General features: G+C 46.7%; 1 protein-coding gene across 3 annotated transcripts in view; it reads left to right on the forward strand.

Moving 5' to 3' along the window:
* GAD1 (glutamate decarboxylase 1) overlaps positions 1–22,247 on the forward strand; it is a 42,958-nt gene that overhangs the window by 6,149 nt on the left and 14,562 nt on the right. For 2 of the 3 annotated variants that reach the window (XM_070581542.1, XM_070581541.1), the window contains exons 4-8: positions 2,650–2,712; positions 8,405–8,563; positions 9,949–10,191; positions 15,027–15,117; positions 21,827–21,939. In XM_070581542.1, coding sequence (XP_070437643.1) covers positions 2,650–2,712; positions 8,405–8,563; positions 9,949–10,191; positions 15,027–15,117; positions 21,827–21,939 — 669 coding nt within the window. Of the gene's footprint in view, positions 1–2,649; positions 2,713–8,404; positions 8,564–9,948; positions 10,192–15,026; positions 15,118–20,380; positions 20,536–21,826; positions 21,940–22,247 lie in introns of those variants that run through there. The other variant, XM_070581543.1, reaches the window with a different exon arrangement.

The following is a 22,247-nucleotide window of genomic DNA, read 5'->3' on the forward strand; positions in this document are numbered from 1 at the left end:
CGGGTAGGAGACCCGTCAGCAATTGACACATCCTGGAGAGAGAGGAAGAAAAGGGGAACCAGATAAAAGGGGTGGAGGGGATTTATGCTTCCCCACCCCTAGCTCAGTGTGCTCTGTAACTCATTTCCAGAATCTGTCTTTCAGATTGACTTCCCACCTATGTGTAGAGGCGTAGGGATGAGAGAGTTGTTTGGTTTTTCTTTGTCCAATTTGGATTGAAATGCTCCCCCCCCCCCCAAAACCATCAGCTCCAGATAGTAACGGCCCCAGAATTTCTATATAAGAGGGGCTTAAGGATGGCAGAAGGAGGGCGCTTACTGTTGCGGTTTTATGGCACTTTCTGTAAGCTTGAGAAAACGTCAATTGTTCCCATCAAGGAAGATGAGGGATGTTATGGGTAAGCCCCTTCTCCAACCCATAGGTGCTGTCACTGGCTCCCAGGCCGGAGGTCTTGTCTTAAGTCCCTAGGCTTCGTTCCACTTCCCTTTACAGCTCCCTCTCCCCACCCCGCAGGCGAGCTACAATTACCCACACAACAAAGAGGGCTTCGGGAGAGCCGCCAGCCCTGGTGGCACGTGAGCCGGTACGGGCGGCCGAGCTGGCTGGAACAGGCCGGGAGGAACGCGAGGCCTGCGCGCCTTTGTCTCTTGCTCCGGCCTTGGCGGATTTCTTTCCCAGTCGTCTCCACATTTCCCGCCCCTTTTCTGCTGCCTGGCGGGGCTGGGCGGCGGCTGGGTTCACTCACCCTTGACTCCTGCACCCCCACCGCCGACTCCGGCTCTTACTTCCCGGCCGCAGCCGGCGATGGGGCGCTAACTGCCGACCCCGGGTCCGAGACCCCTTAGAGGCGCTGGCCAGAGTTCGCATATGGCCTGGCGCGCCCGGGGGCCGCCGAGGCGGAGGGAAGGTAGACAAGGAGCCGGCGCGGGAAGAGCATGCGGCACCTGCTCCGAGAACGCTGCTGCTGGCCCCCAACAACTCAGCTGTGGCATGAGCATCCCAGGCTGCCCGCGCACGCCGGGCTCTCTCCCCGCTCTCGCTCTCCCTTGCAGACACACCCTCGCCCGCCCAGCTGGCTCCGCTTCTCTGCCCCTCCGTGGTCACCTGGGAAGTGGCCTTGCTCAATGCGCACAGCCTTACTCGGCCTCTTTCTCCAGCGACCCCCTCCTCCTTGCCCTCCACCACTTGTCTTCCCGACCCTCAGTACATTAGAGCTCTCTCACTTCTCTCCGTCTCTCTTTCCCTTTCTTTCAGTGTAATCCCCAACTCTGAAAGACAGTGCAATGGGTCTGAACTCCCAACGCCCCAGCTGAGTGACCTTGGAAAACTCGCTTAACCTCTCTGAGCCCCCAATGTTTTTATTTGTAAAGTGAGTCTTAGATTAACACTCCTCTTGTTTCATGGAGCTGTTATGAGGATTAGCTGAGATGGTGTTTAAAAGGAAAGCACTTTATGGGGTGGAAATAGCTCTTTACCCGCCAGGTATTATTATTAGGGTTTTGCTTTCGCACCGATTTCCTGTCTGTCACAGGAACTCCATCTGTGACATACTGTGTCACTGACGTGGGGCTATTTCTTCTACCCGCTGGGGATCTGCGGTGCCTCGGGTTTAATGGATGTCACTCTCCTTATCGCAGCCAACACTCGCGCCGGGCTGGGAGGCACCGGCCAGGGTCGGGTGGGGGATGGGAGTGATTGGAGGCGCTTTGCTTTGAGGGATCCGAAGGAAATGTCACACTGGGCTCACCACACCGAGTGCGGGCTCGCGCACGGGCTCCGCAGGCACGCTTGTGTACCTTGCTGGAAGTTCAACCCCAAGGGCAGGATGGACCCAGAAGGAAAGTACGGCAGCACCTGGGCCCGCGGTTTGGACCCAGAGGAAAGGTGCCTGATTCTCTTCGCCTTCGCCTGCTCCAGACCCGAGAGGTCCCAGGGAAGGGTTAACAAGGGGCAGGTTGGGAAGAAGGGTCCGGGAATGAGAACGGGAGGCGCACCATTGTCTTCCCGACTCCCCCGCGACACCCCCGCCCCTGTCCGACTGGAGAGCAGCCATGCGAGCCCCATCATCTAGTCAAATACTATTTTTCACCCAATTAATTCCTGAACTCTTCCGCGACCCCATTTCATGCCAGTTTATTTTAAGCTGCCACTCGGCTGGAGACCCGCCAAGAAATTATGAGACGTTTGGGTCCCAGATGCCTTTGTGTTCCCTTTCCAGGCTACTGTGGTCGCCCTTCGAGTCTGCGGGGCGTAGACCAAAGGACAGGGCCTGGAGGGTGGGTGCTGGGCAACTCGTGCGGCGGGGCCTGGCCCTCTGCGCGTTGGGTCAGCCCTGCCTGAATCCCACCCCGCCTCCTCGGCTTTTTCGCGGGTGTTTGTTGGAGGCCGGGCTGGGCGCTGGGTACCGGCCTCTCGGAGACACTGTTCTCCACCTGAAGGTGGGAGCAGGAAGGGAGTGTGATGGGGCCTCGGAGGGCATGAGTGTGCCCACTGGCCCACAGATGTGGCTCCTCGCTCTTTTTAGGAAAGCTTTTAATGAGGAGCAGTGGCGAAGACCTGTGCCCCCCCCCCCCCCTCCCCAGAAAACCTTTGCCCTCGACCAGGTCTCGCGGTCCAAGCCTCGCTGATCGCGTCTCTCTTGTTTTCTAGCGTATGACACCTGGTGCGGCGTGGCCCATGGATGCACCAGAAAACTGGGGCTCAAGATCTGCGGTAAGTGAAATGGCCCGCTGGGGTTCATTAGGGCTTCGCGGCGCGCGGGCTTTGCGGATTTGGGAGAGTGGGACTCACGCGAAAGGGAATCTTGGCTCTTGAGTCTGGTTTTCTAATGTGCCTACAGCACTCCCGCCCGGCAGAGACGCTCCTCTATAGGCCTTGACCCTCCCCTGCTCTCCCCTGACTTCGCCCGGAGGGACCTTTTCCTCTTGAGTCCCAGACTACCTGAGACCGCAGGGCTCCCTCTGTCTGGGCGCAAGAGCACGACCACTGCGCCCCCGCGCGGCAGCCCCGCTCTTGGCGCCAGGGCCTCCTGGACCGGTGGGCTCTGCCCGCGCTGCCCGAAGATCGAGTAGAAAAGGTGAACTGGTCTGGCTTTCCTGGAGAGCAGGCCTAAGGCGCGGTATCTGCCTAAGGCGGTGGTTGACACGTCGTCCCCCTTCCTTCTCCACCATCGCGCGTTGCAAGTTGCCTCCTGGCTTGAGATTTTGCCCGAGATGTCATAACGCATTCAGATTTCATTTGGAGGTGCCTCGGAAGCCAAGACAAGGCATTGCCTGCAGCCCTTAGTGGCCTGCCAGGGGGAGGTGCGGGCGACGCAGCTCTGAGGGTTGGCCGAGCTTGCCGGCGAAGGAGAGGAGGGAAGGGAAAGGGGGCAGCGGAGTCGTGGGGCTGCAAGAGGAGAAAAGGGGGTGTCCGGCACGATTTGCCAGAGAGGAAGGTAAATAGACCTGGGAGCTGGAGAGAACTGCTCTCCGGTGACGGTCTGAAATGAAAACGCCCAGGGGATGTAATTTTTTTTTTTTTTTTACGGAAAAAAGGAGATTTGTTCGAAGGGACACAGCTGAGTGGCTCCGGCTGAACAATGAGGACTTGCTTTCCCTGCTACATTTCACCGTCTAAAATCTCCAGCCTTATCGGGCCAGAAAATACGGACGTGCCCGGGCAGGAGGTGGAGAGGCGGGGGAAGATTAACGAGGGGCTTATTAAAGAGCCATCCGTCAGCTGCTGCGCGCGGGAGATAGCGGTGGATCGCGCGCGGGGCCCTCCCGCCCGCCGTCTCCCCGGGAGCGCCCGACAGCGGGTCGGCGAGAGGCTGCTCTCCGGGCCTGCTGCGTCCCGGGGCCCTGAGGGCGGCGGCCGTTCGGGCCAGAGCGGAGAGGGGTTATTTAGCAGCTTCTGGGAATCACCTTCCCGTCCCTGCTTTGCCGCGCGGCGCCCTGCCTGTGCTTCTGTGCTTCCGTCCGCTCGATCCCGGAAGCGGCGAGGACGGTGAGGAAGGGCTGCTCAACTCCTGGAGCTAGCCGGTTCCCAGGGCAAGCCCGGCCCGGCCGCGGGCGCCCCGGGGTTTGGCCCTCTCCCCAGCATGCGAGGCCCAGCAGGGCGAGGTCGGGGCCGCGTCCCTGCGCGGGGCAGCTGCCTGCAGTCGAGCTTTGTTCTATAAATAGCCGTCTCCCCTCGCCGCCATTCCCGGCTTAATGGCCCGTTTCTCGCCAGGTCCTTTCGGCGGCCGGCGGCCGGCGCTCAGCTTCTGCAGCTGTCATTGTCTTGCAGCTGGGCAAGCAGAACTGAGTGAGCCCTGGGCGCCCGCCGCGGTCCAGGACCGGGTGGAGGGAGGCTTGGGGTGTAGGCTGCCTTCTCTGCGGTCCTGGGCCTGCCTGGGGGGCAGCCTTCAGCCACCCCCATCCCGGCCTCCTTGCCCCGGCCCCAGGTGGTGCCTTCTGCTGCGCCGACTGCAGGCCTTCGGAGTCCGGGCAAAGAAAAGGTCTAAACTTAAACTTTTCTTCGGGGGACACACCCGAAGTGTCCCGAAAGGGTAAAGGGGCAGAAAGAGTTGAACTTCTGTGGGTCCAGGAATAGGGTTTGCGTCACCTTCCCCTGAGGGAGAGCTCTGGGGCACTCGAACACTTTCTTCTCTGTTTCTACCCCTCTCCTCCCTTTAGAACACTAATTTCAGGGAAGTTGCAACTGGTGTGACAGGAGTGGAGGGCTAGTAGTCTGTTGAGGGGAAATTGCTTTCTCCTAAAATACATGCTTTGGAGGCCACAGGGTAAGAGGCTTCACGTTAGATTTAATTCTGAAAGGAAACAAAACATCAGGAGGATTTATTTTCCATACTTTGGGACAACTCTGGCTTTCCATTTTCATCTACTGGACGCGGGTTGCAGTCTGGTTTTGACCGGGATCCATGCCCCCTCTCCTCCTCCTCACACAGACACCCTGACTACCTTCATCCCAGACCTTCCTGGGCCTGGACAGAGCCCTCTTGACCTGATAACATCAGGTTGGTTTGACTTTTCCCCTTAAGACAGAGGAACAAATGGTCCTCTTCCCATTTCCGTTCATAAGCGTCTTCAGTGCCTTGCCAAGATTCAACCCCCACCCCCTCTGCTCCCCCCACCCCTTACCACTCTTCCCTGGAAGCCAGAGAATGAAGCTGCAAGGAAGGCCCAGGGTCTCAAGAGTGGTACCCTTAGCTCTGGAGGCAGAATCCCCTGGGAGAGTAATCAGCTAGAAGAAACTCAGGGTCTTGCCAAGAGTGGGGTGGATACAGGCACGGTGGCATGACCTAAATAGAAGGAAACGCAGGAAGCCCTAAGTTCTGGCTCACCTCTGCTGACTTCTTAGTGGATCCTTGGTTCTCCATCACTTGTCTATGCAGAAAGTCCCAAACTGGCTGCCAGTTACAGCTTCTGATCTCATTTAACCCATGCAGTGTGTGTGTACGTTTTTGTTTGTGTGCATTTAATTTTGCATCAGTTGCCAACTTTTAAACATAGACTTCAAATATTCTATATTTCTGGCCTCTCTTGAAGTAAAAAGCAGGGTGGGGGTAGGAATCTGGCAGGTACCGTTAGCCTGTAAAAATCAGAAAAAGAGCCTCTTTCTCTAGGTAGATGCAGTTCTGTGCTAGAGCTTGGCGAGTGAGAGCAGGGGCATTGGGCTTCAGGCCCCACTTAACCCCTTGGCCATGCGCCCTTATGCTATGCATAGCTCGCAGCCCCACTTGGAAACAACTTGGAAACTAGCTCTAGCCAGGTGCTCTCTAGTTCCTCACACCTCCCCTCACTCACTGGGCCCCCTAGGCCTTTGAGTTTAGGGGTAGGGGTAGGGAACCAGCACCAGGATCTCCCCTCTGCCCCGAGGTGGAGCCGTGACAGGGCTCACCTCCTGTTCTCACCTTGAAGCTGGCCAGAGTGCCACAACCTGACCAAAGCCAGCGGCAGCCCCTTTGACTCTCCTCTTGCCTCTTTACCTCTTAATTTTGAGCTTGGTTACCAGTTACTCACAGGCTTAAACTGGGTCCTCACAGCTGGTGTGCAGAGCAAGAGGGAGTACAGTCTGCTCCAGTCTCAGGGACCCCTGCTCCAGGACCCCTTGCTAACCAGGGGAGTTGTCAAAGCACTGACCTCAATGTCATCCACACCTCCTCTCCTGAGAGAAGCATATGGTTCTTTCCAGAACCTCTCAGAGCCCAGGGAGGCCTGGGTCATTTCCCTTTTTGAAGCTCCCGGTATTTTAGAAAACAAATACTTTGTAAAGAATTGTTATTCCAATAACAATATACACTAAACATTTATATTAGCAAATTAATGGTTTTTAACACAAATTATAATGCAATGTAAGTGTGCTATTCATAAGATAATTTACAGGATTTATAGAAAACACAGAGTCCTGGGGCGCTCCAGGAAGGGTGGTCCAGGAATGGGATGTAGATTTAAACTTGTGTCATAATCGTCATCTCTCAGCCCTGTCAGGACATCTCTGGACCGCCTGTGTCAGGCCCTTCTTTGGAGATCATCTCCAAAGCCTAAATGGAGGCCCCATCCTGCAGTAGTTGCTAAGGGGATTCAAGGTTGAGAGACTTAAGGCTTTTGCAGGGAGTGAGTCAGAGCCAACAGAGCCCAGAGGCCTAAAGGAGGAGGTCACTAGGCAGGACCTCACCTCCGTTAGGCCACGTGGATTTGTTTTTTTCAGTCTGGCAAATTCCACAGCTCGCTGTTCCAGAAATGGGGTGTGGGGTGGGGGTGGGGGCAGTCTTAGAATTCAGGAGCCAGGTGATCCTGCATTCCTCTGGCAAATGAGTGCTGCCTCCTGGTTTGGACTTTGAGGATTTGGAGGAGGAATTCAGAGGTGAGGAGAAGAGGTGAGGAAAGGACATCCCCCTGCACCCCAGTCTTTGTACCCAAGCACGGAGCTCTCTTATAGTGTACTCCCCTCTTCTGATGTCCTGTAGGGCTTTAGGGATGTTTACAAGGTGCCAGGAAAGATAAGGCCTGGTGTCTCTGCCTTCCTATTCTCCCCTCCCAAAATAGACCCTGCTCCCGCGTGTGGGAGGATTCTAATCACGCAGCCTTCCCCCTGCATCCCTGCTTCCTCCACCTCTCACCACTGCATCGCAGTCCTGGGGAAGTAAAGCTGAATTCCCCAGATTAACTCGCCTCTCCTTGAACCTCCTGTGACTTTCCTCCAAGCCTGTCTGTGACAGGCGTGAGCCTCCAAGGATCTTGGTATCTTCAAAGCCAGCTTTTGGGGCACCAAGAAGCTTAGAACTTTCTTCCTCTTTTCAGTATGTTGCATTTCAGGCTAAAATTGAGGCTGAATTAGAGGAGATGCTGGGGGAAGGAGCAGGTCTGCAGGCTCCAGAGCCCTGAGGGGATGAGTGGAGGTACTGAGGGAGGGAGCCTGCTCCAAGGTGGCAGTGTCTCCAGCCCTTTTGGCTCAGCCTGCTTCTGTTTGCTGCTGGTGGTGTTTGCACTGCTCACCTCAGGCGGGAGAGATTTCCACTCCTTCTGAGGGGCTGAGGTGAGACACTTTGAATCCCACCTTGGGCTGGGAGGTCATCTCTGTGGAGTTCTTGGGTGACTTTCCAGCTTTGTTACAGCACTGGTCACCACCTGCCAAACTGTAACCTCCTGGAGGGTTGGGGATCTGTCTCACTGTCTCATTTATCTCTATCTGTCCCCCGTCCTAAATGCATAGCAAAGTGCTTTTCCATAATAGGTGCTCAATAAGTATTTATAGAACTGAATGTCACACACATAAGATTTTAAGCTTTCTTCTCTCTTTACCCAATACCTTTATTCAAGGAGAGGGAGTGGTACAGGGAAAACTGCACTTCAGGTTCCGGTCAGAAGAATTACACTTGAATTCAACCCTGTAAGCATTACCGGGTACCCAAGGAAAGCATCTTCCCTAATGCCCAGGACTGGTCTTCACTCCCTCTTCCTTCTGCTGGTCCTCACTCCCTCCTCCCTCTAGTCCTCTCTCCCTCCCCCCTCTGGCCCTCACCCCCTCCTCGCTCTGGTTGCACAGCCCATAAACCCAGTTCTGGCAGCATCCTCTTCAATAGTGTCTCTTCCCTCAAAACTCCATCCTGGGGCTGGTTACTGGAGTGGAAGCTGTCCAATTGACTTAATTCTGAGTTCACTGTCACGTTCAGAGAGGAGAATGGGCTTTGCTCACTGTTCTTCTCTTGCCTGACTGAGTCTGTGCCACTGATGACACTTGGCACTGCCCCCTCCTCGCCTAAAGGTGAGCAGTGCCAGAGCCCTTATATATAAACACAGACACTCAGCTTCTTCTCAGGAAAAGGGAGAACCCTGCTTGAAGAGTCGACCTGGCCCAGCTGACCCTCTGAGGCTGGGAGTTCAGTGCACTCCCTCTGACCCAGCTTCTTGTGCTACAGGCTTCTTGCAAAGGACCAACAGCCTGGAAGAGAAGAGCCGGCTTGTGAGCGCCTTCAAGGAGAGGCAGTCCTCCAAGAACCTGCTTTCTTGTGAAAACAGTGACAGAGATGGCCGCTTCCGGCGTACGGAGACTGACTTCTCCAACCTGTTTGCTCGAGGTAAACCCTCCCACCTCACCCCCCCACCTCACCCCCCCCACCTCACCCCCCCCCCCAGCCCTACTGCTATCCAGTAGGTTCCTTGAGTCGCTTGACTTTTTCCTGAAATTTTACTTCTTTTACCAAAAAATGTCATTACTCTCTCTGAACCGTCTTGAAACTGCTTTTCTAACATTTGAATCCCTCCTTCCCTACCGCTCAGGTCTCCATCATTTTGGAAACCAGATGAGGGCAGTTAAACAGTCAACTCTAAAGACACTTGCAGGGCCAAATATGGGTTCACAGAGTCTCAGATTCCAAAGGAATCTCACATGTATGAAAATCCAGTGATTCCTTTAGTAGCATTTATCCTCCAAGGTTGACAACAATAACAACAACAAAATCACTCTCTGGGAAGCTGTGTGGCTGGGCCTATGACCAAGTGCTGTCCTGAAACTCACTTTCCTTTTGGAGATCTTTCATTAATTACTGCTGCCCCCATAGCTCTGGTCTCATGAGGTGCTTTCCCAGTCTCTCCCGAGCAGCTCCAAGGCAAAGCCACCACCAACCCCTTCCATTCACTCCCCACAGGCCATAGAGGCCAGACCAGAACAGTCAACAAGACTTCACTAAACCTCAGAGATCATCCAGGGAATAGACACAGAATATCACGTTCAGCCAATCTACTCTTGAGTTGTGGCTGACAACCTCAGTTGCGGCCCCCTACAGCTTTCCTCCCTGGCTAACCCCCCAGCCTGACTCTGCCTAGCAGAGGCAGTAACCCAATGTCACCTCCAGGCACCCCAAAGTCCAGGCCCAAAAGGGTGAGGTCAAGAGAGAGGTGGGAATTCCCTCTCCCACCTTCCTGAGCCCCATGTTCCAGTTCTAGTTTCCTGTCTAAGGACAGTACAGAGGGCCACCTTCTTCAGGGGAGACCTGAGCCTCTACCCACAGAGGCCTTGCTCTCTGCCCTCAACAGATCAAGTACATAATAACACCAAACCAAAAGCCTAGTGTCTGCACTGGATGTACAGGGACACACCTGGCACCAGGGGAGCAAGGCAGAGATCCTCTCCATCCGGCATAACTGATGGGTGCCCAGCCAGCCTGCAAAAGGACACCTGCAGCTGCAGGCTGCTCATGGCTTCTCAAAGCACGCCATTCCATTTATGAGCAACCTAACTATCAGACAGTCTTTGAACCCCCAGAGAGTATATGCAAAACTTCTGTGTAAAGGCATATGTGCCTTTTTCTGGGGAGAACGTACATCAGATTCTCAATGCAGATACATATCCTGGAATGAAATTAGGCCTGTAAAGATATCACGGCTGATATTAAGGATTTCTGGGCTGAAGAAATCCAGACATGAGTCAGGTGACAACCACTCATTGGCCTTCCCCCCTCAGATCTGCTTCCAGCTAAGAATGGGGAGGAGCAAACTGTGCAGTTCTTACTGGAGGTGGTGGACATACTCCTCAACTATGTCCGCAAGACATTCGATCGCTCCACCAAGGTGCTGGACTTCCATCACCCACACCAGCTGCTGGAAGGCATGGAGGGCTTCAACTTGGAGCTCTCTGACCACCCCGAGTCCTTGGAGCAGATCCTGGTGGACTGCAGAGACACCCTGAAGTACGGGGTCCGTACAGGTAAGGGTGAGAGCCAGGTGGACGTGGAGTGGGAACCTTGCCCTCCATCGCACCCTTGCCAGTTGGGAGGATATCAAACTCATGTAGAAGGAGAAACACAAACCCTGGTGAGGGAAGGCAGCAAAGTGCTCAGTGACCATAGAGCGACCTTGGGCAGCGACATTTGGTGGAAGACTCCAACCGTGGCGAAAGCCCGTCATCATTTATTGTTGTAAAAGCAGATTTAAAAGATATAGATAAATGGTCCTATTTCAAGTTTTGTGTAAAGAGTTTTCATTCTTGGTTTTAGGCTATTCACAACCTAAAGAGCAGAGCGACCCATCCCCTACTTCTTTTCTCGCTTCCATTTTCATGCCTATGTCATTCTGATAAATCCTACTCTTGCCTGTCCCTGAAACTGGAGAGAATTGTGCCCCTTTCCCTCCCTTCCTGTATTAGTTTCCTGGGCCTGCCATAACTAATTACCACAAACTGGGTGAGTTGAAACAACAGAAATTTATTCTCACAATTCTGGAAGCTGGAAGTTCCAAATCAAGGTGCCTTCAGGGCCATGTTGTCTCCAAAGACTCTCGGAGAGGATCCATCATTCTCTCTTCCAACTTTTGGTGGTCGAGGGTATTGCTTAGCATTCCCTGGCTGGATGCAACCCTCAATCTCTGCCTTCACTTTCACATGGCATTCTTCCTGTGTATGTGTCCAAGTTCCTCTCTTCTTATAAAGACACCAGTCTGGATTAGGGCCCATCCTAATCCGATATGGCCTTGTCTTAACTTGATTACATCTGCATAGACCCTATTTCCAAATATAGTCACTCACAGGAAGCAGGGGTTAACACTTGAACATATCTTTTTGAGGGACACAGTTCAACCCTCAACACCTTCTATTGGCTACACTGAAAATTACACAAGTACACGTCCTTCGCATTCTACTCCAACCTCTGGAGTTTAGACACCCTGAGTCACCAACTCCCATCTCCAAAAGGGAGCCCTTGAGGATACCCTCCTGCCTCCTACTCATGTTACAGGAACCCTCTCTAATCAGCAATCCTGACCAAAGTGGTTACTTTCCAGTTGCCTCAAGGTCTAGGACTTTTTGGATCTATGGCTGGCTGTTTCTAGCCTAGGAGTGAAGCAGTGGTTTCTTCTCCCTACTCGTTTTCCCCCATGCAACCTGGCTTTCTTGAGCTCTTGAGCAGACAGATCTACAGTAATTGGCATTTCATGGCATAGTTGCCACTACAGGGAAACCCCTGAGGCCACAACTGGTTGCCCCTTGTTCTTTCTCTCTCCCTCTGCTTTATTATCGCTCTCACTCTTCCTAGTCATTTGACGATAAGTCTGGGGAGGTTGGTGGTAATAGAGCTGAATAAGGCTACTGGATATCAAAAACAAGTGTTGTAATGAAATAATGAGGCTGGCCCAAGAGGCATTTTTAAATAAGGAATCCCAAACAGCTTTTGAGGTCTGCCAACACCAGTGGAATAAGTGTAGCTTCCTTAAATAACTGCAGAACGGACAAGACAATTATATTGCAGACTGATTTTTAGAGAAAAGCACACTCATCAATTTAGTTACATCACATCTTGGTCTGACGGCTAACCTATTCCTGATGGAGATCAATTAGTGTTATTTGGCTGGATAAAAAAGAGTCAGAATTCTCCATGTGTGTTTTAGCTTGACTTGCTATGGTCCAGTGTTTTTTATTTTGTCAGGTCACTCTACACACACTTTCTCAGAGAAATGAGACCACATATTTTTATCATTTAAGCCTAGAAAAATACATAGATTTGTTATAATAGTTACTCATATTGCCTACAACTGAAGCATCACATGATCAGAGAAGCATGGACTCTTATTGGTCCAGTGTATGAATCCACTTAGACACAGCCTGCAGCCATCCATCCTTGTTCTTCAGAGCAGCTTCTGGGAGCAGATATTTGCATTTATGGAGTTCATAATCTTCCTTCTGCTGCATCTCAGGGTGTGGACCCTGGCAAAGTGTACTGTTGCTGCCAGGTGAAGGCACAGCTCCTGGTTCCTGGTCTGTAATTTAGATGTAGACTCCAGAGCAATAGGGTAAACCTTGCAGGTAGCTGCACACAGTGGAAGATTGTTTTTAGAAAAAGGATATTAATGCTCAGCCAAAATAATGAATTGAGTTTTAATTGTGAAAACATACTGATCTGGGTACAGCTTGTGAAGGGATGATGATGGCATTTGGAAATTTATCTACAAATTAACAAAAGACTTCTGAAAAAGGAACCAGTATGTATAGATTCTCCAAGAACTGAGACAGATACTAGTCAGCCCTCAGCCACAGTAGATGTGCCAACTTTCTTGGTTTTTCTTTTTTTAATGGAAAATTTTAAATTTAAAACAAAGGTAGAATAGTATAATGAACCCTATATACCCAACACCCAGCTTCAGCTGTTATCGACTCCTGCCAGTTTTGTTTCACCTGTACCCCAACCTTCTTCCTCTTCTATATTAGATGGAAGCAAATCACCCACATATTATTTTATCTATAAATATTCTTTATCCTCAAGAACTCTTTAAAATATAAATAACCACAATATCATTGTTACATCCAAAAAATCCAAAATTTACAGTTCTTTAGTATCAGATATTCAGTCAGTGTTCAAATTTCCAATGGTCTCATGAATGTCATAAATGTTTTGTTTTATTTTGTTATAATTCAAGTCAGAATCCAAATAAGTCCTTCACATTGCAATTGCTTGGTATGTCCCTTAATCAATAGATTTCCCCTTCCATCTCTCTTGTTTTTCCTTGAAGTTTATTTGTTGAAAAACTTTACTTTGAAAAATAACTGTGTCGGTCTCCCCATGCCTGACTTTAGGCCATGTGCTGCTCAGTACCACTTCTATCATTTGTTATTTTCGTTGCATATAGAGAGTTGAAATTGAATTTAAAGTAGGTCGTCTTGTTACTTGATAGAAATTCTGGCACAGCATAAGATTTGGGGGGGAGGGCATAAGGCTGTAGCCGTAAGATAAAAGTAAGGTTTTGGACAACTCATGTCCTTTATATTTTAATGGCCAAAGAGATACTGTTTCCCTTTTATTTGAGGGCATTTGTGTCAGTCTGTCTGTCTATCTGTTGTCTCTGCTATGCTACATAGTTTTGATTCATTGTCAAATGGTGTGATCAGATTTATTTATGATTCAGTCCTGTCTTAAAATGTAATGTTTGTTGTTAAAAGTTTTCAAATGGGTATTGCATATATTTTTTAATGGATTTCAACAAAATCAGTTATGTTGCAGGAGATCTCATAGATTATATTGGCACTGAGCAAAGTAGAGTAAAATGGGCTAACTTAATCTATTTAGAGTAGTCTACATAAATTTCTGGAATATGGTCCCATGCGTACACTAAGCTTACTGTTTATACTTCTTTCATTTTTTTTCTGAAGATTAGTAGTATTTTTTGATGACTCTTGAGACGCAAGGATTGTTTTATTCTGATCTAGGAAGTCACAGTCCGGATGTCCTGAATGAGTCCCCCTCACATCTGGGGAAGAAGAGACATTCTCAGAGAGGGTGCTTAGACCAGGAACGTTCAAACACTAGCTCTCTAACAGTTATTTCAGAGGCAAAAGCAATTTCCACTGGAAACACAGCAGTCAGCATATCTTTCTAACACCAGTTCTGTGTCTCACAACCCTAGATAATCTATTGCATTGATGCCTCCATGACAGCTGAGCCAAGCTTGCTGATGTGGGGTTGAGTTTTCCTGTGAACGCCAAGTTGGCCAAAACTTGGCAACAATCCTGAATTTGCTGAGAACAAAGCCTGTTAAAGCACACTTTGTGTTGCAAATGGCTTTAGAGTTATATGGTAATAACAATTATTTTATCAACAACTCAACTAGTGAATGAGGCTGTGTCTGCCCCTGTTTCACAGAGGAGATGCCAGGTCATCTCAGCAATAAATTTAGTTTAACAATCACCTGACTATATATGGGCAAAACACCACCAATGCTTGACATCATATTTGACTGACACAGAGACCCAGAGAGTGATGGCACGCCCTCAGCATCAGCATTAGAGCTGACACTTTCCCCAGGCTTGGTGTAGTCCACAGAGCCACGAACCCTCTCTGAGGCCCACAGCCTCTCCTCTGTCAGTAATCTGTCAGTAAACCTTGCTTTGTGGATTAAATCCTTGGGATGTTAAATTAAAAGCTGAAACATTTATGGGGAAAATCAGGACCACCACCTCCTGATTTGTAATTAAAAAAATAAATACAGCAGAGGAGTTCTTCTGGAAATCAACAAATAAGATACTGGAAAAATTATTAGTTTCATGATATTGGATTTTCTTTTTTCAATGTAAAAGCATTATGGGGCCAGTCCTGGTGGCCTAGTGGTTAAGTTCGGCACGCTCTGCTTTGGCAGCCTGGGTTCGGTTCCAGGCGTGGACCTACATCAGTCATCTGTCAGTGGCCATGCTGTCGCAGCGGCTCACATACAAAAAGAGGAAAATTGGCAACAGATGTTAGCACAGGGCGAATCTTCTTCAGCAAAAAGAGGAAGATCGGCAATAGATATTAGCTCAGGGTGACTCTTCCTCAGAAAAAAAAGAATTTTTGGGAAACAAAAAAAAAAGCCTTATGCTTTAGAAACATATAAGACTGGGGGACATCATTAAGTTTGGAATAGGATGGGCCAACCTACCATTCCTTCTCTGATATTCGTGGGCAGCCCTATGAGACAGATCATTGGGATAGAGGCCCCATCAATGTGGCCAGTCTTTTACTTTGAAGATAGCTTGAAAAATCTGGTTTTGCCTTAATGCTTGCCTGTTACTTGTCTCTCTAGGTCATCCTCGATTTTTCAATCAGCTCTCCACTGGATTGGATATCATTGGTTTAGCCGGCGAATGGCTGACATCAACTGCCAATACCAATATGTGAGTTTCACATATTATTTTCATATAAGCAACCATGATGTATGATTATGCCTTGTTGCTTTAAAAGTCCAATTCTGATGGTTTTATAATCATTTTATTACACTTGCCCCAGTCATCTTTTCTCTTAATATCTTTTGGGTTTATCACAGTTCTGATTTAATAGTAAATACTCGATAAACTATTTTTAATTGAATAATGCAATTTAATAAGATCATGGTCATGAAAAATAACAACTCTAGCTTTCAAAATTTAGTGTGAAATTCCATGTTAAAAGACTCCATATCTCTTAATGATGTATCTGAAGAGGTCATGTTTCGGACTATGATCTTGGTCCATTTTCGCATCTAAGAGTGTTGGTCCTTATCATTTAAGTCATATTTCCTTCATAGTTAAAACTTCTATAAAGCCACAAGCCAATCTGATCAGCCTATTGCTTAGCTAAAAATTCTGAAACAGAATTCAGCTGGCAGTGATACATTATATATTCCTTTCAAAATAACTGATTGTTTTTCTGAATTTGACATTTTTTGCTGTCCTTGTTTGAATAGGTAAAGACTTCATTTGTTTCTAAGTTTTTGTAAATTTATATGAAACTGACTCTAAGGTCCTGGTGGGTGCAAGTACTAGCTGGGTAGTCTTCTTGCAATCACCCCACAGTTTCTTCTGCATAGCCATGCCCTCTTTGAAGACAAAGACAGGTCACAAGTTGATGGAGGGTCGTCATAGCCTACTGAGTCCTGTCTTTTCCTCTCAACACTATGATAATGTTTTACACCCAGATGATGGCACCATGTTCTATTAAAGCATCCAGAGGAAAATAATGAAACAAGTTTCTACAATAATTTTCAAATGGCTACATAAGAATTCTATGGATTTTAGTCACTGTGGAAATATTTAGAAAATAACCATTCACTTTTTAAGTTCATGGTAAAGTAGATTTGAAAAATGAGTTTAGGGGAAAGGGTGGTATTGTTTAAAATGAGAAATTCCATTTGACATCAAGATAGAATGTAAGTCACTGAAGTTCAAGGTATTCTGTTTTTCTTAAACAAACTACTACCAGCCACAAAACCTGAAAGGACACTTTAAAATTATATTTTGGCTCATGGATGTTCCAAAGCTATTTAGTGCTGTGACTCTCAATACTTAACTACATTTGGAAAAGTTTCTATTAATTAAAGATTCCTGCTTTGTTTGCTAATTTAAAACAACAATGACAAATTTTTAAAAGGGAATGTGACAAGTGAAGCCTTTAGTGCTAAAAGGCATAAAGGATTCAGTTGATTGAAAACAAAAATGGTTTTCATGCTCCCTGCTTGCAAGTCATGGTTAACTTCACGGCATGTCCGTGTTGGAGCACCAAGTGTGCAAAGGGCCAAGAGGAATTGGGGTCAAAGATACAATTGCCTGTATGGCTTCCTCAAACAAAAAACTCTGCTTTGCAATCTTTACTGTAGTATGATTTATGAGATAAAAATAGCAAGCACAGACATCATAACATACTCATTATAACTTCAAAAAAGACACTAATGCTGAGTTGAAGCATCTCACCCCAAGGAACTATTTTAATTAGAGTGTACAGCTATTTTAAAAGCTTAACTATTTGGAAAATAAATGAGAAAAATAGAGTAAAAGGCACATATCCATTAAGGCCCAAGTACCCCTATTAATATAGGCACTGAATTCACCCATTGTCTTTAAGTGTGTATTCTGTAGGCCTCTCAGCTGCGATATCCTAATATATATAGCCCAATCTCCAGATGAATAAAAGGAACTCACCCCTTTGAATCATTTATGACCTGATATTCTCTTAAAAGTCTTTTTTCAACCAGAGAAATCTCACAAATTCTCTTTTTTTTTTTGTATATGTTCATAAAATCAAAGTCCTTCATTCTTCTCTTACCTCAGCTCAGCCATGAAACACTAAAATATGTCCCAGCCATCTGAGGTCAAGGCCAGTCCAACTAAATGGCACATAGTAATTGCAGCTGTACTGAATAGTGGATATTTATAAAATATGATCCGATTCCAACAGATCGATAGAGAAGGTTATTTAAAATAGTGAAATAGTTCCTGTCAGTGCTAGAGACAAGGCATTGTCTGAAGAAGTAATAACTATTATCTAGAAATTGTTCTAAGCCGGTTCCCCTGGAAGATCATGAAATGTGGCAGCACTGTCAGGAGTTTATGCAGAAATTTGCTCCCTTGTGACAGTTCCTTCTCGAACTGGGAACAGTGTTCAAAATAAGTCTGCGAAAGAGGGGCAAAAGGATCTTTCTCTGGCAAAGTGGATCTAATTAGTGATATACTCATTTTTTTGAACTGTACCATCATTGAGTTTGGGTAGCACTGGTAATAGAGAATAGTAACTACATGCCTCAGTGTAGTCTTTTTAAAAGAACTATCCAATATCCTAATTCAAGTGGCAAAGTGTGAGTATCCGTTAGAATAGAAAGAACACTTATGTTCATGCTTTTATACATGCCTGTACATATAGCTTCGAGATGTGCTCGTCCAAGCAAGGACCCAGTGAAGATCCAAAGAAAACTTTACAAATGTGTGGTTGTCCACAGCACGTACAGCTCTTTTTTTTCCAAAACAGGGCCACCAAGTACAACTGTGCAAGTTGAACAGTGCCCAACTGTAAACAATAGCCTGCCCTCAAGCTCCTAGTGATAATACATAATCTTAATGGCAAGATCTATCACAGCCCTTTGTTCTGAGGTTATGATTTCAAGTATCTAGTGCTTTATTTTCATAGAAATTACACAGGAGGAATTTTATATGGGAGCTATCAGTCATTTTATACTACTAGGCAGGTTGTTAGGAACCTGCAGTGAACAGGTCTCATTTGTCATAGAAAAGCAGCTGTGATGTAAATGACTTGGAATTCTGACTCTGAAACATACTAACTGTGAGATCTTAGAACAAAGCATGGAATTTCTCTGAACCTCAGTTTCTTCTTCAGGAAAATGGGGGAGTAATAATATCCATCCTATAGAGTGATTCTGAAGACTAGAAAAGGCACCAGTCTTAACTGCCCAATATATGCAAGGTGCCATGCACACACCTAGGAAAGACAGCCTCCCCCTCACACAACAGGTCACTGTCGCCATTCATACCCATCCCTTTGGCCCCCAGCTCTTTTTTCTGTCTCTCCTCATCTCTGGATACCAGAGGGGTTCACTAAGTTCCTTTTAAGGCAAAGATGGACCACCTGCCACATCTGTAAGGCAGGGAAATCTAAAAGGAGTGTCAACATCGAAAATTATTTCTTTCTCTCATTAAAGAAGTTCCCAGTTTGGCAGTCACCAAGGATCTAGGTTCCTTGTGCCTTTCTGATCCATATTGTGGCACACGGCTTTCATCCTCAGAGTCACCTCATGGTGCAGGCTAGCTGCTGGAGCTCTAACCATCACTTATGTGTTCTAGAACTCAGGAAGGAGGGAGGGAGGAGGAATTGGTAGAGAAAGGGAGTAAGAAAGGAAGAAAGGAAGGGAGGGGAGGAAGGGTGGGTGGGCAAAAGGGGAATACACTCTTTCCTTCTAAAGAAACCATCTCAGTAGCTCCACACAACGTTTTCCATAGCATCCTTTAGTGAGAACTTAGTCCCATGGCCACACCTGGGGAGGGAAGCTGGAAAATGCAGTCTTTGATCTGGGTAAATTGCAACTCTAAATAAAATTGAATGAAGCAAGGGAAAAATGATATTGGTTAGCAACCAGCAGACTCCGCTGTAAGAGAAACACAGCTTCTTAATTAATTTGCCTTAGTTCAGAGTGAATCCCACTGGGAAGGTGAGTTGAACCACTAACAAAGGGCTGACTCACTACCCTACTCAGCATAAAGAGAGGCTCAGAACTCTCCTAGTGTCATTCCATGAGTGTCACCATCCTGCTATTTTATACCCTTACTTCTAATCCCACGTTCTTGGTTCTTATGCTTCACCTCAGAGCTTTTTGCAGGTTTCATTTCTTGTTCTCTGATTTTGAAACATCATCTTCTGCTCTGGCTTTAGTATTTAACCAGCTTCTTCTGAATCCATATTTGGCCTTTGATCGCTTGACTTTATCTGCTTTCTTCTGTCATTTAGGGAAAGGGTACCTAACTTAGAGTTCAGGTTGCAAAAGGAGAATCTCCTACAATTGTATTCAAAATGATGCGCATATCCTCATTTTCTTCCTGGAGAGAGGGACTATAGCTTTCCTAAGATTCCCACAGGCATCTCTGACCCCAGTTAAGTTAAGAACCACTGCTCTAGAGTGAACTTCAAGGCCTTCTATAAGACTTTGGGTGCAGGCAGACTCTCAGTTGTAAACATATTCTAGGATGGGAAGGCAGGGTCAGAGAAGCGTCATGAACAGGGAACACCATGTTAGCCCGTTTGTCAGAACTGGCTGAGGATCAACAGTTATGGACCAATCTGCCAGCTTCCAGGAGAGGTTGTCAGGACTAAGACCATGAATTGGGATAAGCTTGGTATTAGCTGTGAGATAACTAGTCTTTCAAACCCAGGCAGAGTCTGTCAAACAGAATGCACCAAGGTCAAGAATAAGATGCTGAATTCATCCTAGTAAGCTTCCGCCTCAAGGTTGAGAATGGTGTCTTATAACATCTTTGTCTCCTCAGTACGTAAGATGCCATTTGACAGAGAATAGTCACTCAGTAAGTATTTGTTGAACAGAACTGAAAGAAAGGTTTAGGAATTGGGTGCCTGGTACAGATAAGGAAATTGAAATCGATGAGATCAGATAGTCTCGTGATCAAACTCTCGAGACTCTTCCTCCTAATCCTGAGAGTAATGCTCATATTCTGGTCCTTAGACAGGATCAATAATTCATGCAAACCTGGGGCCCAAATTGATTCAAATCATGATGTGGAACAAGCCCCTGGCCTTTCAGTTCCATCCCTTCACCCTTCCCCATGTGGTTCCTGCCTGGCATCTAACACTGACTTGACTCCAACTCAGCTTCCATCCAATCCTTGATAAGGTTTTGATATTACGGTGTATGATTCCATTTGTTCCTTGCCTTAACCCAGAGAGCCTTCTCATTGGGTGTTGTGCAATTCCAGCACACACACTGCCACCAGTTCCTCTTCACCACACAAACATTTTTGGCATTCCAACATTTCCAAAAATCAGTGACACTTTTGATAACACATTTGTTCAAGAATGGTTAGAAGCACATCATGAGTTTGCCTCTTGGTACACTCAGCAGCACAGGCTAAACCAGGAATCCTTCTCTTCTTCTTCCTTTATCAGGCCATCAGACATGAGGGAGTGTTGGTTGCTACGGTGATGGGGCTCAGAGCAGAACCAAAGCATGATTGTGACCTCCAGAGGTGATGGTAACTGAACACATGATTTCCAAGGGTCTTTCTCCTAAATTTCAAGGGTCCAAGGAAAATGAACATATTCTTTTTGGAAACAAAACTCTTCTACCAACAGATATATCCTGAGGATCCTCCAGGATCTCTTTGTCCTCTTTTACCCCTATGTGATTAATTTGATTGCTTTTTTTCTCCATGATTAAAACTTAGTAGCTTCACCTGTGTCTTATGTACAACAATTGTTATCTCATCCTTGCAAATAGATTTTCAAATTATCAAGGCAGCAAGAATTGCCATTTGTCCTCAGCACTGGCATTCAGCCCAAACACCCTAATCAATGATAAAGTCTCCCCATATCACTCAGGTGAGTCAATCTAGGAATCTCTCTTCAGCAAGCATGGTCTGCACCAAGCCCACAGACTCTAATGCTTAAGAAGACCGAGCGAAAAGAAGAAAGGCAAAGAGCCTCAGAGTCAGTAAATAGCTTTTTGTTTTCTGGCTTAATTTTCTATGGATGGACCTTCTTTGATTTCTCTTAAGCCCTATCCTTGGTACTACGATCTTGTTTCAATGACTAGTCTACCAGACTGTGCTTCTGTTTTGAATTGCTTTGAGAAGAACATGGCTTGCTACCTTTAAATCAGTTCGTTAGAAGAAAAAGCTAACCTACCAGGATATCTGATGCCCACCGTTGGCTGTGTATGCCAGTTGACCATTGTCTTGATATTTATAATTGTAATTAGAAAATCATCACTTATAATTATTCTTGACAGATATTGACTTCAGAGAATTACAGAAACATAGCTGTCTTTGGGGATTACCAGTAGAAAAACCATGTAGATAATTATATTGAGATCTTTAAAACCTGGGTCAATATTTCCAATTACCTTCACAGTTAGCTTTCAGATGTTTACAGTGTTTTTAAAAGATAGACTTTGGCTCTGGATTTTATAGATTGTATAAAACAGGTTTTTTTAAAATGCTGCAAACCAATTTTATGTAGAACTTAGAATATATTTTTTCAATTAATATTGGAATTGTCCTACAGTCTTAGAGGTGAAAGGGACCCATAAAAATCATTTTCTTTCCCTCTGTTTCTCTGGGTGGACGACACCTATGACATTCCATTCAGATAAGAATCTATTTTTTTGGTGGAGAATCACCAGGCAGGGACTTCCACCACCTCTCTCGGTAACCCAGGCTGGTTTCTGACATTTTGTGATTGGTAACTTAATGCATTTCCAGGAAATGAATTGTTTTAGTGGTTTTGAACAATTTTTTTTAGAACCCAAATACAAATACTCAACCAATCATGTGTGTTCCCCAAATAAGTGGTTTGATTTCTTTATTTTCATTCTTTTTCTCACCACGTTTTCAGGTTTACATATGAAATTGCACCAGTGTTTGTTCTCATGGAGCAAATAACACTTAAGAAGATGAGAGAGATAGTTGGATGGTCAAGTAAAGATGGTGATGGGATATTTTCTCCTGGTAGGTTTCTGTTCTCTTTCCCTGACTCTCCTCAAGGTTTGTAGTATGGATTCTTGGGACTCCTGAGAACACTAAACATGAAGAATAATGACCTTAAAATATATTTCTCAATACTTCTGCCTTCCTGTCTTTGTCAGGGTGAAGGCTAGCAAGAGTGCCAGATTCTCTGTGTCCCAACCAACAAAGGCTGTGCCTAAATCTGTACAAACTAACAAAGGCTTGACCTAAGTCGTGCTAAACAACTCTGACCTGTTAACAGTAGTTTGATTAAGCTGGGGATCAGTGAATCAAGATTATCAATTGACTGA

The sequence above is a fragment of the Equus przewalskii genome, chromosome 17 (assembly GCF_037783145.1).
Source record: "Equus przewalskii isolate Varuska chromosome 17, EquPr2, whole genome shotgun sequence".
Lineage (NCBI taxonomy): Eukaryota > Metazoa > Chordata > Mammalia > Perissodactyla > Equidae > Equus > Equus przewalskii.